The sequence below is a fragment of the Prionailurus viverrinus genome, chromosome A2 (genome assembly GCF_022837055.1).
Source record: "Prionailurus viverrinus isolate Anna chromosome A2, UM_Priviv_1.0, whole genome shotgun sequence".
NCBI classification, from domain to species: Eukaryota; Metazoa; Chordata; class Mammalia; order Carnivora; family Felidae; genus Prionailurus; species Prionailurus viverrinus.
Window position 1 is genome coordinate 141,591,305 of NC_062562.1, and position 12,334 is coordinate 141,603,638.

The window sequence follows — 12,334 nt, forward strand, 5'->3', positions numbered from 1 at the left end:
TCTTTTCCCCAAATTTAAAGCCTATATGATAAAAAGCAATTTCCCTACTTATTTCTGGAAAAATTATAAAACCCCATAAGCTTTTTAGAGAATTTTTGTTACTTCCTTTTCTTTGGGTACAGACATTTAAATAATTTGAAATTGACCTAGCTTGTCGTTTTATTCAAAATTGGAAATACAGGTGAATTTGAGCAAAACACTCTAGTGAGTCTAATCTGATTTAATCATCCTCTTTCTTTTTTGGAAAACTATTACTATTTCTCTGAGAAAATAAAAACCATAAATAACCTGCAGGTAAAACAAAAGCAAAAATACAAAACCAATTTGAATGCCTTCAACAGGGCTCCAATTATCAGGCAAACAAGACCTTGGCTTGAGAGTAAATTTCATCTTTGCTTGGCATCCCCCACAACATATTTTAAGAGACCTATAGTATAGCTATAAAACCTTGTTGTTTTTAAGTTTTTAGTTCATTTATTTATTTACCTATTTATCTATCTATTTATTTAAAGTAATCTCTACACTCAACGTGGGGCTCAAACTCACAACCTGGAGATCAAGAGTCACATACTCTTCCAACTAAGCCAGCCAGGCACCCCTAAACTTGTTGAAGTTGTAAACCCCAAAGAGATTTTTTTTACTGGATCCTAATAATGCATTGTCATAATAAAGAGTGACTGGTGATTTTATCGTATGTTAAAAAAACCACAAGATTTTCTGTCATTGAGTGCAAAGAATGAAATCCCCAATCACACGTGAATTTGGACTTTAAGTACACACACACACACACACACACACCTATATTTAGAACCATCTTAATAAGTTTACATTTCAGTGGAAGAAAATGTATAACAAAAGCATGATAAAACCACATCTTTCTCACCTTTGACACAGTTCTTGGCAGAATTGAAAAAGAGGCTCACAGAACTCTGAATGCTATTGGCAAATGATGCCCTGCCCCCTAATACTTCTCACTGCAAAAATCTAAGATACCAATGACAAGTAGGTTACCATTAAAACAGATTATTTACTTCCCTTTAAGAGTCCATCAGAACTCACTCCACCATGCCTTTGATGCATAAAACCCCAACTCCCAGGTTATTTTTATCACTTGTACTTTTCTCTCTGTACCTTCACATAGAGCCAAATTCACATCACTCCCTGAACCTGGCCAACTTGTCCGTTATGTCCTTTGTCACTTCAAATCTGTAATCAAGAAAATCCCCTAGATCATAAAATGATCCGAGCAGCCTGGGATCCGAGCTATCCTCCACCCAGTCCAGACCTTAACCCACGGCTTTTATAGAGTGAGGGGCATGGTGGTGAGATCAAAAGGTAGTTATCTAAAGTGGCACCACCTGTGCATGATAGGCTTTCTACTGATTCTCTACCGAGGAGCCTTCTGTGCACCATTTAAGGGGAGATCAGAGCAAGACTTCCCACATTCCAGTCAGGGCTTACATTAGCATCCATGGGGCCTGGAACACGTAGCCCCAAGGGAGGTCATTGCATAGGCATGAACAAGATGGCGGGCCAAAGATGGAGTCTGTGTTGTCAGCGCCCCTACAAATTCAATGAACAAAACCCAAAGTGTGTGTATGCGTGTGTATGTATGTATGTATGTATAAATAAATAAATAAATAAATAAATAAATAATTTATTTAGATCAGATTTATATTCTGAATAATAAAAATGGCTAGAAAATGGAATAAAATCTCAGTAAGCATCACGAGGAAACAATTATATTTAAAAATTCACACTGTTTAATAATGCATAATTTTGTTACTGTAGTATAAGTTCATTATAAAATGCATACTAGGAACCAAGATAATGCCAAAGTCTTTACAATCTTAGGGTGCGATTTTATGAGTTAACACATGATTTTGGTTGGTAACATTTCTTGAGTTTAATATATTAAATAAAGACAGCAAGAACTACACAAGAAGTAACATATGACTCTCAAAAAGATACTGAGTTTAATTACATCAGAGAAAAATTTGTGATTCCTTTATATAAAAAATATGTACATGATAAAATAATTTGGATATATAACTTCAACTCTGCTGCTTGCAGAATGAGATCTCATTGGCTGGAATGCATCATTTATTAGGCAGTCCTTGTATTCTGGGAAGATTCTTTGGCAGTTTTTGGTCAACTGACTATTTAGAAGGGGTTTAGAGAGCCAGGTTTCATTTGAGATATAACTGGTGAAAATACAGCCCAATTTCTTCAAGAGAAAACCATGAAATTAAAGAACTAATAGGTTTTTAGGCTTCTTTATATACCTGAGAGAAGATAGCACCGAATCCATAATCAACAGCAGGTAAATGCCATGCATGTTTTCTATTTTAGCCTATGCTAATTCCAAAGGTGATTGCTATCTTTTACAAATAGACAAAATGAAGCAAAACCAATGGACAAACACATCTTTGAGGCCAGTGAATTTCCAATAGCAAGCAAGGTATTGCTTACTGGTGGTATTATTTGTTATTTCTTTTATTCTAGTTAATATTTGTTAAAATATCAACATTTGTTAATTTTCAACAGGGCATGCCCTTGGTCACTTTGCCAGTAATCAATAAGGAGATAGGGCAATCCATTCCTAGTTCCCCTTACAACCAAAGTTATGTCTGTACAGGATGGTGTAGATCAATGTAGTCAGAATAGTAAGAAATTAAAGCCAGAACATCTAGCATGTACAGTTGGCATAGCTGAGAATATGTGTGAAAACTTTTACTTTAGTTTTTATTCACTGGATTTTGTTTTCATGTTTTCAGTGTTTTTTTTTTAAAAAGCCTCATTTTTCTTCCCTTGGTTCAAATGAAACTATAAATTAATCCTAGAGAGCAATAAACCTTATAAGTCTCAAAAAGAAATTGTTCTACCATTTAAAGAACAGCTTGAACACCATTGTGAGTTTACTTCATTTGCTACTCCCTGCGTAGTGTAAAACTAAAGGGACATTTGACTCCATTGTGTCTGATTTTTTTCCTCTTCTTGTTTTTAAGGAGACTGCTGTAATGGTGAAAACTACAAGCCATGTATAACCTGTGGATGGCATGGTCGGGAGTGCTGTTGCCCTTGATCAAGTTCACTCATTCAGTCCTCAAACCAGTACTGCCCCCAGTGATCAAGAACCAACCTTTCAACATGTTCTGGGCTGCCCCAACGATGCAGTGTCAACATTTCTTCAACGTGGATTTGAATCTCCCATTATTTAATATTATAGCAAATCCTGTAGAGACTCAGAGGGGGTCAACAATTGCCATATTTTATCCAAATGAATTAGGGTATTATCCTTATTTCTCTCAAGATGGAAAATCCTTTAATGGAGGGATACCACAGAATATGAGTCTTTCTAAACACCTCAGGAAGACAGCTGATGACATTGCAAAAGTTGTCTCTTGGTGGAGATCGGAAGGTCTTGTTGTCATTGACTGGGAAAGCTGGAAACCCCAATGGGATAGAAATTGGGGCAAGAGAATAATATATAAAAACCACTCCTTAGCCTTCACTAGAAACCACCATCCTGATTGGTCAGAAATGAAAGTGAAAACAATTGCCCAACAGGAATTCGAAAGTGCTGGAAGGAGTTTTATGAACACCACTCTCACATTGGCTTTAGAAATGAGACCAAAGTGTTTATGGGGCTTTTATCTCTACCCAGACTGCTACAATTATGATTATAGGACAAACCCACAGATCTACACAGGTAAATGCCCAAATGATGAAATTTCCCGCAATGACCAACTCCAGTGGCTATGGGAAAAAAGTACAGCACTTTATACGTCAATATATTTGGATAAAATATTGAAGTCAAGTTTAAATGCTTTGAGATTTGTTCATTATCGAGTTAGGGAAGCCATAAGGATCGCTGAGATGGCTAGACATGACTATATTTTGCCAGTTTTTATTTTTTCCAGACCATTTTATTTGCATAGTCTTGAAGCTTTGTCACAGGTAAGAAAAAGTAGTCACTCACCTAAAAAATGGAAATTTGGTACAATGAGTATACAAAATCTGTGAAAAAAATGTTTTAGGGTAATTATTTACCCTTAATAATAGAACACTATTTTATTATTAAAGGTACATATTTCTTCAAATGTCAATCCAGTTCTGAAACAATATCACTGACAATTAGATGTTTACTTAGTTTTTATGTGTGTATGTATGTATGTATGTATTTTCAAATGTTTATTTATTTTTGAGGGAGGCAGGGGGCAGGGAGAGGGAGGCAGGGGGCAGAGAGAGGATCCAAAGAAGGCTCTATGCTGATAGCAGAGAGCCGATGTGGGGCTCAGGCTCACTAACTGTGAGATCATGATCTGAAGTCTGACACTTAACCAACTGAGCTACCCAGGTGCCCCATGATGTTTACCTAGTTTTTTGGAGGATGACTCTTTTCAGCTTAGCATTTTCAGGGTTTTCCTGTAGAATAGTTGTCAAGCTTGAGTTAAATGATGTAACAGATTAATTTTAACCCTGGAGCAATTTCAGAATCAGCTTTTTAATATAAAAGAGTAGCACCAATTTTGCAAATCTAAAAGGTATAGAATAAAGCTTGGGTAAAGTATTAATCAATTATAGTTTTTGTTATATTTCATTTTTATGTTTTAATTAAGTTCACTGAAAATAACATAGATTCTATTAATTTTATATTTAAGAGACTACAATGTGATCTAGTGGCTAATATCAAGGCATTAAAAGTGGTTTATGCAAACAGACATTGCCTTAGAAATAACACAAAGTAGGAAGAACAAAGAGGTGGGAATGAGCTTGTTTGGAAGATAATGAGTTTGCAGACACTTGGAAGTGTTCAAGCTTTAGCTAGATTGTCATTTAGATAGGACATTATTGTAGGGATTCAATCACTGGGTAGATGACTAGATAAGAAAACCCTTAAATCTCCATCCATACCTGTGGCTCACATTTCTGTGATTCCAATGCCCAACACAGACACAGGGCCATTGGATAGACAATACACAGCTTATCTTATTAGACCACTTATGTTTGAGACGAGGGCATTTAAAAGCAGTATCAATTATTCCTCAAATATTTTAGAATAAAACCTATTGACCCAAACGCTATTGATTAGACTTGACATTTATATCGTTGAGGATTACTCAGTAATGGGTTGTTTATTCAATATGTTTAGGAGGAAAAGAGTATTAGCGTCTTGACAAAAAGTTGGAAGATTTCAGAGTTATCTAATCCACCTCTGACCCAAACATGGATTCTTTCTTATCTGGCCTCTGCTTCAACACTTTTTGATGGGCTCTCCCTATTCCAGAAGAAAAATTGCCATTTTGGGACGATGTTAATTCCCAGAAAGTTCTTGAGTATGTTGAGTCTACTCTGCCCCTGGATAATTCACATCATTAAGTCTAATTCTACCTTCTGGTGTAACCTAGAATAAATCAAATCCTTCTTTGAAAAGTCAGTTCTTCAGGTATTTGAAGACGTCAGTCATACCTAGCAGTCTTCTTGATAAGATATTCCTCAAGTAACAGATCTTTCGAATCATGTCACTTTCTCAAATCCTTTTGGGAAAAGACTAGGTTACATTTATTCATTCCAAAATTATTTATTGAGTGACTACAATGTGTCAGACATGATATGTTACTAATAATAATAACAGTAGAAACTGATAATAGTCCATACAGTGAGATAGTTTCTCTTGATAGAAAATGAGAGAATGAGATGAACCACATTTTAATAAAAGTCTTTTTCATAACTGTCCCATTTTTGTACTATTAGACATCTGCCATAAATTATGGGCTACGTATCATCTCTGAGCTCTACTTTGGAAATCAATAGACCACATACTCGACTCATCAAAAGCTATAGAGGGGGGCAGATGGGGAGAGAGAGAGAATCTTAAGCAGGGCTCCATCCCACCACCCTGGGATTGTGATCTGAGCCAAACTCAAGAGTTGGACACTCAACCGACTGAGCCACACAGGTCCCCCTATATTGAAGCATTTTAATCCTATCCTGTTGCCTTCACATATCAAAAAATGAGATGGGTCTTTCTTACCGATTGTCTACATAACATAACTTTTCAATGAAATAATTTAAAATGTCAGCTTTGCTTGATATATTCTTTCAGAGGTGTCCCAATTTAAGTGAGCGACTTGATTTATATTTAAGGAATGTGATATTAGTATAACAGTGCATTATAATAGAAGGATGATTTCCTTTCTATTGGTATTACCTAGATAAATTGCAGACCACAAGCACTAGTGTTACTGGAGGTTTTCCGTAATGCAGGGAAGTTTTGCTGTGGCGTGGTCATCTTCTCAACCTTGTTTTCGAATACTGTGTCTTTGCACTGGATCTCTGGCTCTCCACACCTCGGAGGGAAGGGAAGAATGCAGGTTTCTTCATCTATCATCTCTCTGTTTCATCCTCCTTTATTTCCCGTTCCTTTGCTCTTGGTCTATAAACATGAACATAACCTCCTCCGTTTCTTGTCTTGGTGAATTATAATCTACTTCGTCACCCAGCTTGAGAGTCAAGCTCCTTTCTCTTTTCATTATGTAATAGGTATCCATCCAAATCACTCTTCAGTCTGCCCCTCTGCTTTGCAAGGACCGACATGGCCTTTGTTGAGACCCTCATCATTTCTCATTGAGCAGTGTCCATCATCTCCTAATGGATGCCCCTTGCTATCTTCTTGGCTTCCCCTTCCAATACATGTGTTATGTGACAGCCAAAAGCATCTATCAAAGTTGCAAATTGGTGGCTTTCCAGTACTAAAACTTTTTTTGTAGTCAAGTCCTAATAATTTAAAATAGCCTAAAAGACTTTGTATTTAGATCCTATTTATATACAAAGATTCAGATGCCTTCCCTTCTTCCCCAGTCCACTGTGCTTCACCACAGGAGTTACAGCAGTTCTCTGGGCGGACTATGTTTCTTTTCTACATGTGAACCTCTGCCCTTATTCTTCTACTGTACACCAAATTCTGCTCTCTCTAATCTATCTTATGAAATTTGTACTCATTTCAAAAGACATATCTGAAATCTCACCTCCTGAAGAAAGCTTTTCCAGACTCTTCTATGTAGCATTAAGCAGTACCTCTAATCTATATGTCTAATAGGCCAATATAGAACTTAATTTGTTATACTATACTTACTTCATTTTTTTTATCACAGCAAACTTTGTTCTTTTTTTAAAAAAATTATTATTGTTCAGTGGTTAGAGGTAGTATAACATCAGAGTTGAGAGTTCCAGCAAATTATAATTAGTTGTCTTTATGTCTGTCTCAACCATCACACTAAAGTGCTTCCTTGAGGACAGGAACTAGAATCCATTCCATTTTTACATTCTTAGTGTCTAGTATATTGTCTGGAACATCATAAATATTTATCAAATAAAAGAAAGTCACCAAGGCAGAATCGCCTTTTCTTTTTAAAAAAAAATTTTTTTTTTCAACGTTTATTTATTTTTGGGACAGAGAGAGACAGAGCATGAACGGGGGAGGGGCAGAGAGAGAGGGAGACACGGAATCGGAAACAGGCTCCAGGCTCCGAGCCATCAGCCCAGAGCCCGACGCGGGGCTCGAACTCACGGACCGCGAGATCGTGACCTGGCTGAAGTCGGACGCTTAACTGACTGCGCCACCCAGGCGCCCCCAGAATCGCCTTTTCTAATAATTCTCTACAGTGCTTTGTTTCAGAAACAAGGATAACATTATCGATGTGTTTTTTACCACAATCGATGAGTTAAGTCTTATCACTGAAATGTCAATGACTAAGTTTGGCAGAAACTACTTGTGATACTTCTCTTTTTTAGGAAGACTTAGTACATACAATTGGCGAGAGTGCCGCGTTGGGAGCGGCAGGAATAATACTGTGGGGAGGATACGAATACTCTGATTCAAAGGTAAGCAGTGATTTCTCCGTCAGCATCTTGAACATTTTCTAGATATTGTCTTTGTTTTAATTTTTCACATTAGATCCGAATGATTATTTGCTCAGATGACTCTAATGAAGTTCAAAGAGTATGGGGACGAACATTGTTTGAACACCTACTCTGTGGCAGCCACCGTGGTTAAGTCGTAGTGTGGAAAGAGCATACGTTTTTGAATCAGACAGCCCTAAAGGAGAATTCTATTTTTACATTCTAGAAGTATAATCTTAGGCAAGTTAATTCACCTCTCTGAGTCTCAGTTTCTCCATCTTAAAAAGAAAAAAAAAAAGAGGGGCACCTGGGCGGCTCAGTCGGTTGGGCGTCCGACTTTAGCTCAGGTCATGATCTCACCGCTGGTGGATTTGAGCCCCACATGGGGCTCTGTGCTGACAGCTCAGAGCCTGGAGCCTGCTTTGGATTCTGTGTCTCCCTGTCTGTCTGCTCCTCCCCTGCTCACACTCTGTCTCTCTCTCTCTCTCAAAAATAAATAAACATTAAAAAAAAAAAGATACTGAAATAAAGCCTACTCTGCAGGGATCAGTAGATGCAATGATATAATCTAATCTATATGTGAGAAAGATATAAATAATAAATTTAAAAAATAAGTATTTTTCATCCATACTAAAGAGGATAGATTTTTCTAAAAATGGTATTTTATTGCCTGATTATCCATGATAGAAACGCTCGTGGGAGGAAAAATATATGTATTATATTAACAATCTGCTCTTGTTAGTAATGCATACACAAAATAACTATTATTTTTCACAACCAACTTTTCGCATGGTCTATTGTTCGCCTGTCACATTGCCTAAGTGAAAATTCTGAACCGTAGCTTTTCCTCACTTCCAGGTATTAACAGATAGTCTCATTTTCGGTTATTAAAACATCTAGTCTCCAACATATAAAAGCCAAACATCATTTGGCATGGAATGAGTTAGGACAATGGGGCTGTTAAGAGCAGGAGGCGTGAAGTCGGGTCGTTTGGGGTCCGGGGCTCATGTTTTGTCACTTGCTAGCCATGTGAACTTGAGCAAGTCATCGACTTTACAATTTCTTTATCTGTAAAATGGGGGAAATAATAGTATATGTCTCACACGGTACGTGCCAAGTACATGTTTGCTATCATTATGTGGGTAAACATTTCCTGCACCTCCTCCCCACACCACAAGCTTAGGTCTTAGGTATGGGGAAGAGAAGTACGGGGCAAGTTCTCTGTTCATTTGCTTTAAAGATAGGTGTGGGAGACTGGGTCAGAAAGGAGACAAAGTGGGCAATGTAATTTTTATTGATTTGGGGCATTTATGATGATTTTTGTCTTTTGAAGTTCTTCCCAAACAACTGCCACATAGGTACTGGCTCTTTCTTGCATAAGGGGTCGCTGGTGTTTGGTTAGAGACACCCTCCCACCTTGCACGCAACTTGCACCCCCAGGGCTCTGCTCCTCAGGCATTGGAAAGCGGAGGCTGGCATATGCTCAGATGGGGAAGGCCGCCAGAGTTGCAGTCTGGGAAGAGGATCAGGAGATCAGAGTGGAATGTGTTAAGTTTGAGATGCTTGTGAGACTTGCAGGTGGAGACGTCACATCAGTAGGTGGCTATGCAATTGGTTCAGGGATAAAGCCTGGGAGATACACATCTGGAGTTCTATTTAAAGCAAGGAGATGGGGTGAATGCTTCCAGAGAGGGTATAGCTATACGCAGTCTTAGCAAAGTCTGACCTACAATGTTTCTGCATATTAAGTTATCAGTGTTGAAGGTATTTCACAATTAAAGTTAAATTTAAAATAACCATACCATATTAATGCTGATGATCTTCCTCCTCAGCCTTACCAAATACAAAACTCCAGGTATTAATACCACCTGTATAAAAGAACCACACTTCAAGAGTGATCTAAATGCATCTCTGTTTTATTACAGAAGGCCTGCTTAACCGTGCAAAAGTCTATCCAAGGGCCATTGGGCCATTATGCAGTTAATGTGACATCTGCAGCCAAATTCTGCAGTCAAAGCCTATGTAACAATAATGGAAGGTGTGTCCGAAAAGCACCCGAGTCCTCCGCCTATCTGCATATGCCTGAAAGCAGCGCTAAGAAATACATCCTAAATAAGAGTTTCAGATTCGTCGTTTCTCCAGCCGATAAACTGAAGACAGTAAAGGTCATGAAGAACGGGTTTGTGTGTCACTGTTATTACGGCTGGCATGGGGAATCCTGCCGGCAACACTCTTCAGATCTCTTGAGAGAGAAGAATAAGGCTCCTATGACTAACTTTAAATTTTCAGTGTTTCTCAGCATGACCTTATTTATCATTCTGTTGAATTTTGTTACCCCCTATTGCAATGCCAATTTTTCCTTGCAATACTGAAGAGTAGAAAATGCTGCTTTTTTCCCCTTTAATCTACTGCTAAATATTTATTGGCTTTAAAGTAAAAAAAAAATTATTTTTTAAGTGATCATTGGTTCCATTCCTGGATCGAGTGATTGTTTATTGGGTGCTTCGTTCATGCTGGGCACTTGTGATAAGGAAGTGAACACACAAAAGTCCCTGACCTTGGGGAGCTTAGATTCTTGTAAGAAATTGAACAATAAATAAATACGTATATATCAAATGGTGATAAGTGCTATGGAAAAGAGTAAAGCAGGGTGAATGGATTAGGGGGTGTCAGGGAGCATGGACAATTATAGAGTAGACAAATAAGCCCCTTGATGAGATGGCCTGAAGGCAGAAGAAGGAGTTGGCAAATACATCTGAGAAGAGCGACCTTGGAATGCGGAATAGGAAAGAGTAAAGACAAAAACCTTTCAGGGCACTTTGGTGGCTCAGTCAGTTAAGCGTCTGACTTTGGTTCAGGTCAAGATCTCACGCCCCGTTGGGCTCTCTGCTGTCAACACAGAGCCCGCTTGGGATCCTTTGTCTTTCTCTCTCTCCCTGCCCCTTCCCTGCTCGAGTGCTCTCTCTTCTCTCAAAAATAAATAAACATTAAAACAACAACAACAACAACAACAACAACAACAAAACCTGTAAATGGGAGCAGATCTGGAGTGTTTCAGGACATCAGGAAGGCCAGTGTGACTGATGCAGGAAGAAAAGCAAATGGAATGGAGAGACAGGTGGTTAACTTTATTTGAACTAAGAGTCTGAGCGAAGGTACTTCCTTTTTTTTTTTTAATTTTTTTTTTTTCTTTCAACGTTTTTATTTATTTTTGGGACAGAGAGAAACAGAGCATGAATGGGGGAGGGGCAGAGAGAGAGGGAGACACAGAATCGGAAACAGGCTCCAGGCTCTGAGCCATCAGCCCAGAGCCTGACGCGGGGCTCGAACTCACGGACCGCGAGATCGTGACCTGGCTGAAGTCGGACGCTTAACCGACTGCGCCACCCAGGCGCCCCACTTCCTTTTTTTTTAAATTAATAATTAATGAGAAACTTCTGGAGGAAAGCCAGTCAAATAAGATATAATATCTACATTAAAAAAAATAAATACACACTTAAATTGGATAGAAATAAGAGTATCTATTAGGATTAGATCGATATTGCTACAATGTTATTGAGAACTCCAGTAATGTATAACAAATTGGAAAATTTGTAGTAAGATCATATGGGATATGGAACAGACAATAACATGGGAGCTAAGGAAGCAACCATTATGTTCTAGCTTTTGTGTTCCATGGATTGGGAATTTCTAAAAAATTCAAGTGAACCCAGGATATTAAGTCATAGGGCAAAAGGGAATCAATACTGAGTGCTGTAGGGTTCAATTTTATGAGAAATATCACTAGGGCTCTTAGTAATTGATTTGGCAATCATCCTTATCAGAAGGTAAGCCCTGTTAGATTCCCATAAAATGGAATTCATATAGGAAATTCTTTGATTTGCTATTTGTTGGTTTAGTAAAGTATACTGTATCTAAGCAACTCATTTCCCTTCAGTTCTCAATGCATGGCAAGTCATTTGAAAAATTCATGTGGTCAGGGTGTCTGGGTGGTTCAGTTGGCTAAGTGTCCAGCTCTTGGTTTAGGCTCAGGTCATGATCTCACAGTTCTTGAGATCAAACCCCACATCGGGCTCTATGCTCACAGTGCAGATTCTCTCTCTCCCTCTCTCTCTCTGCCCCTCCCCTGCTTGTGCTCACTCCCTCTCTCTCAAAACAAATAAATGTTCAAAAAATTTTTTTTTGAAAAAAGAAAAATTTATGTGGTTACTTGGGCTGACCTCGTTACAATCCAGACCAATTTCTTTCATAAACAAAATGGATTATAGTATCCCAAGTACTATTTCCCTTAGCTTAGAGAAAATATTTTTCTGTCTGACGCTTTCCAAATATTGCACTTTCACATGCACTTCATCTTGGTGTACATAAAGAGTGTGGATGGGGGCGCCTGGGTGGCTCAGTCGGTTAAGCGTCTGACTTCAGCTCAGGT

At 38.3% G+C, this 12,334-nt stretch overlaps 1 protein-coding gene across 1 annotated transcript; it reads left to right on the forward strand.

Moving 5' to 3' along the window:
* The first annotated feature begins 2,161 nt into the window (after positions 1-2,161).
* On the forward strand, positions 2,162-10,448 carry LOC125160485 (hyaluronidase-4-like). The gene is made up of 4 exons (XM_047849459.1): positions 2,162-2,323; positions 3,009-3,960; positions 7,798-7,887; positions 9,831-10,448. Exons 2-4 carry the CDS (start codon positions 3,040-3,042, stop codon positions 10,275-10,277), a joined length of 1,458 nt encoding a protein of 485 aa, XP_047705415.1. The 5' UTR covers positions 2,162-2,323; positions 3,009-3,039; the 3' UTR covers positions 10,278-10,448.
* The last annotated feature ends 1,886 nt before the right edge of the window (positions 10,449-12,334 follow it).

What these genes read in the sequence shown, in the direction of transcription:
- LOC125160485 (XM_047849459.1), top strand. Translation starts at nt 3,040, where the DNA reads ATGTATAACCTGTGGATGGCATGGTCGGGAGTGCTGTTGCCCTTGATC. An exon ending in GTCTTGAAGCTTTGTCACAG is followed by an intron (nt 3,961 to 7,797) that starts GTAAGAAAAAGT and finishes TCTCTTTTTTAG; the next exon opens with GAAGACTTAGTACATACAAT. An exon ending in ACGAATACTCTGATTCAAAG is followed by an intron (nt 7,888 to 9,830) that starts GTAAGCAGTGAT and finishes GTTTTATTACAG; the next exon opens with AAGGCCTGCTTAACCGTGCA.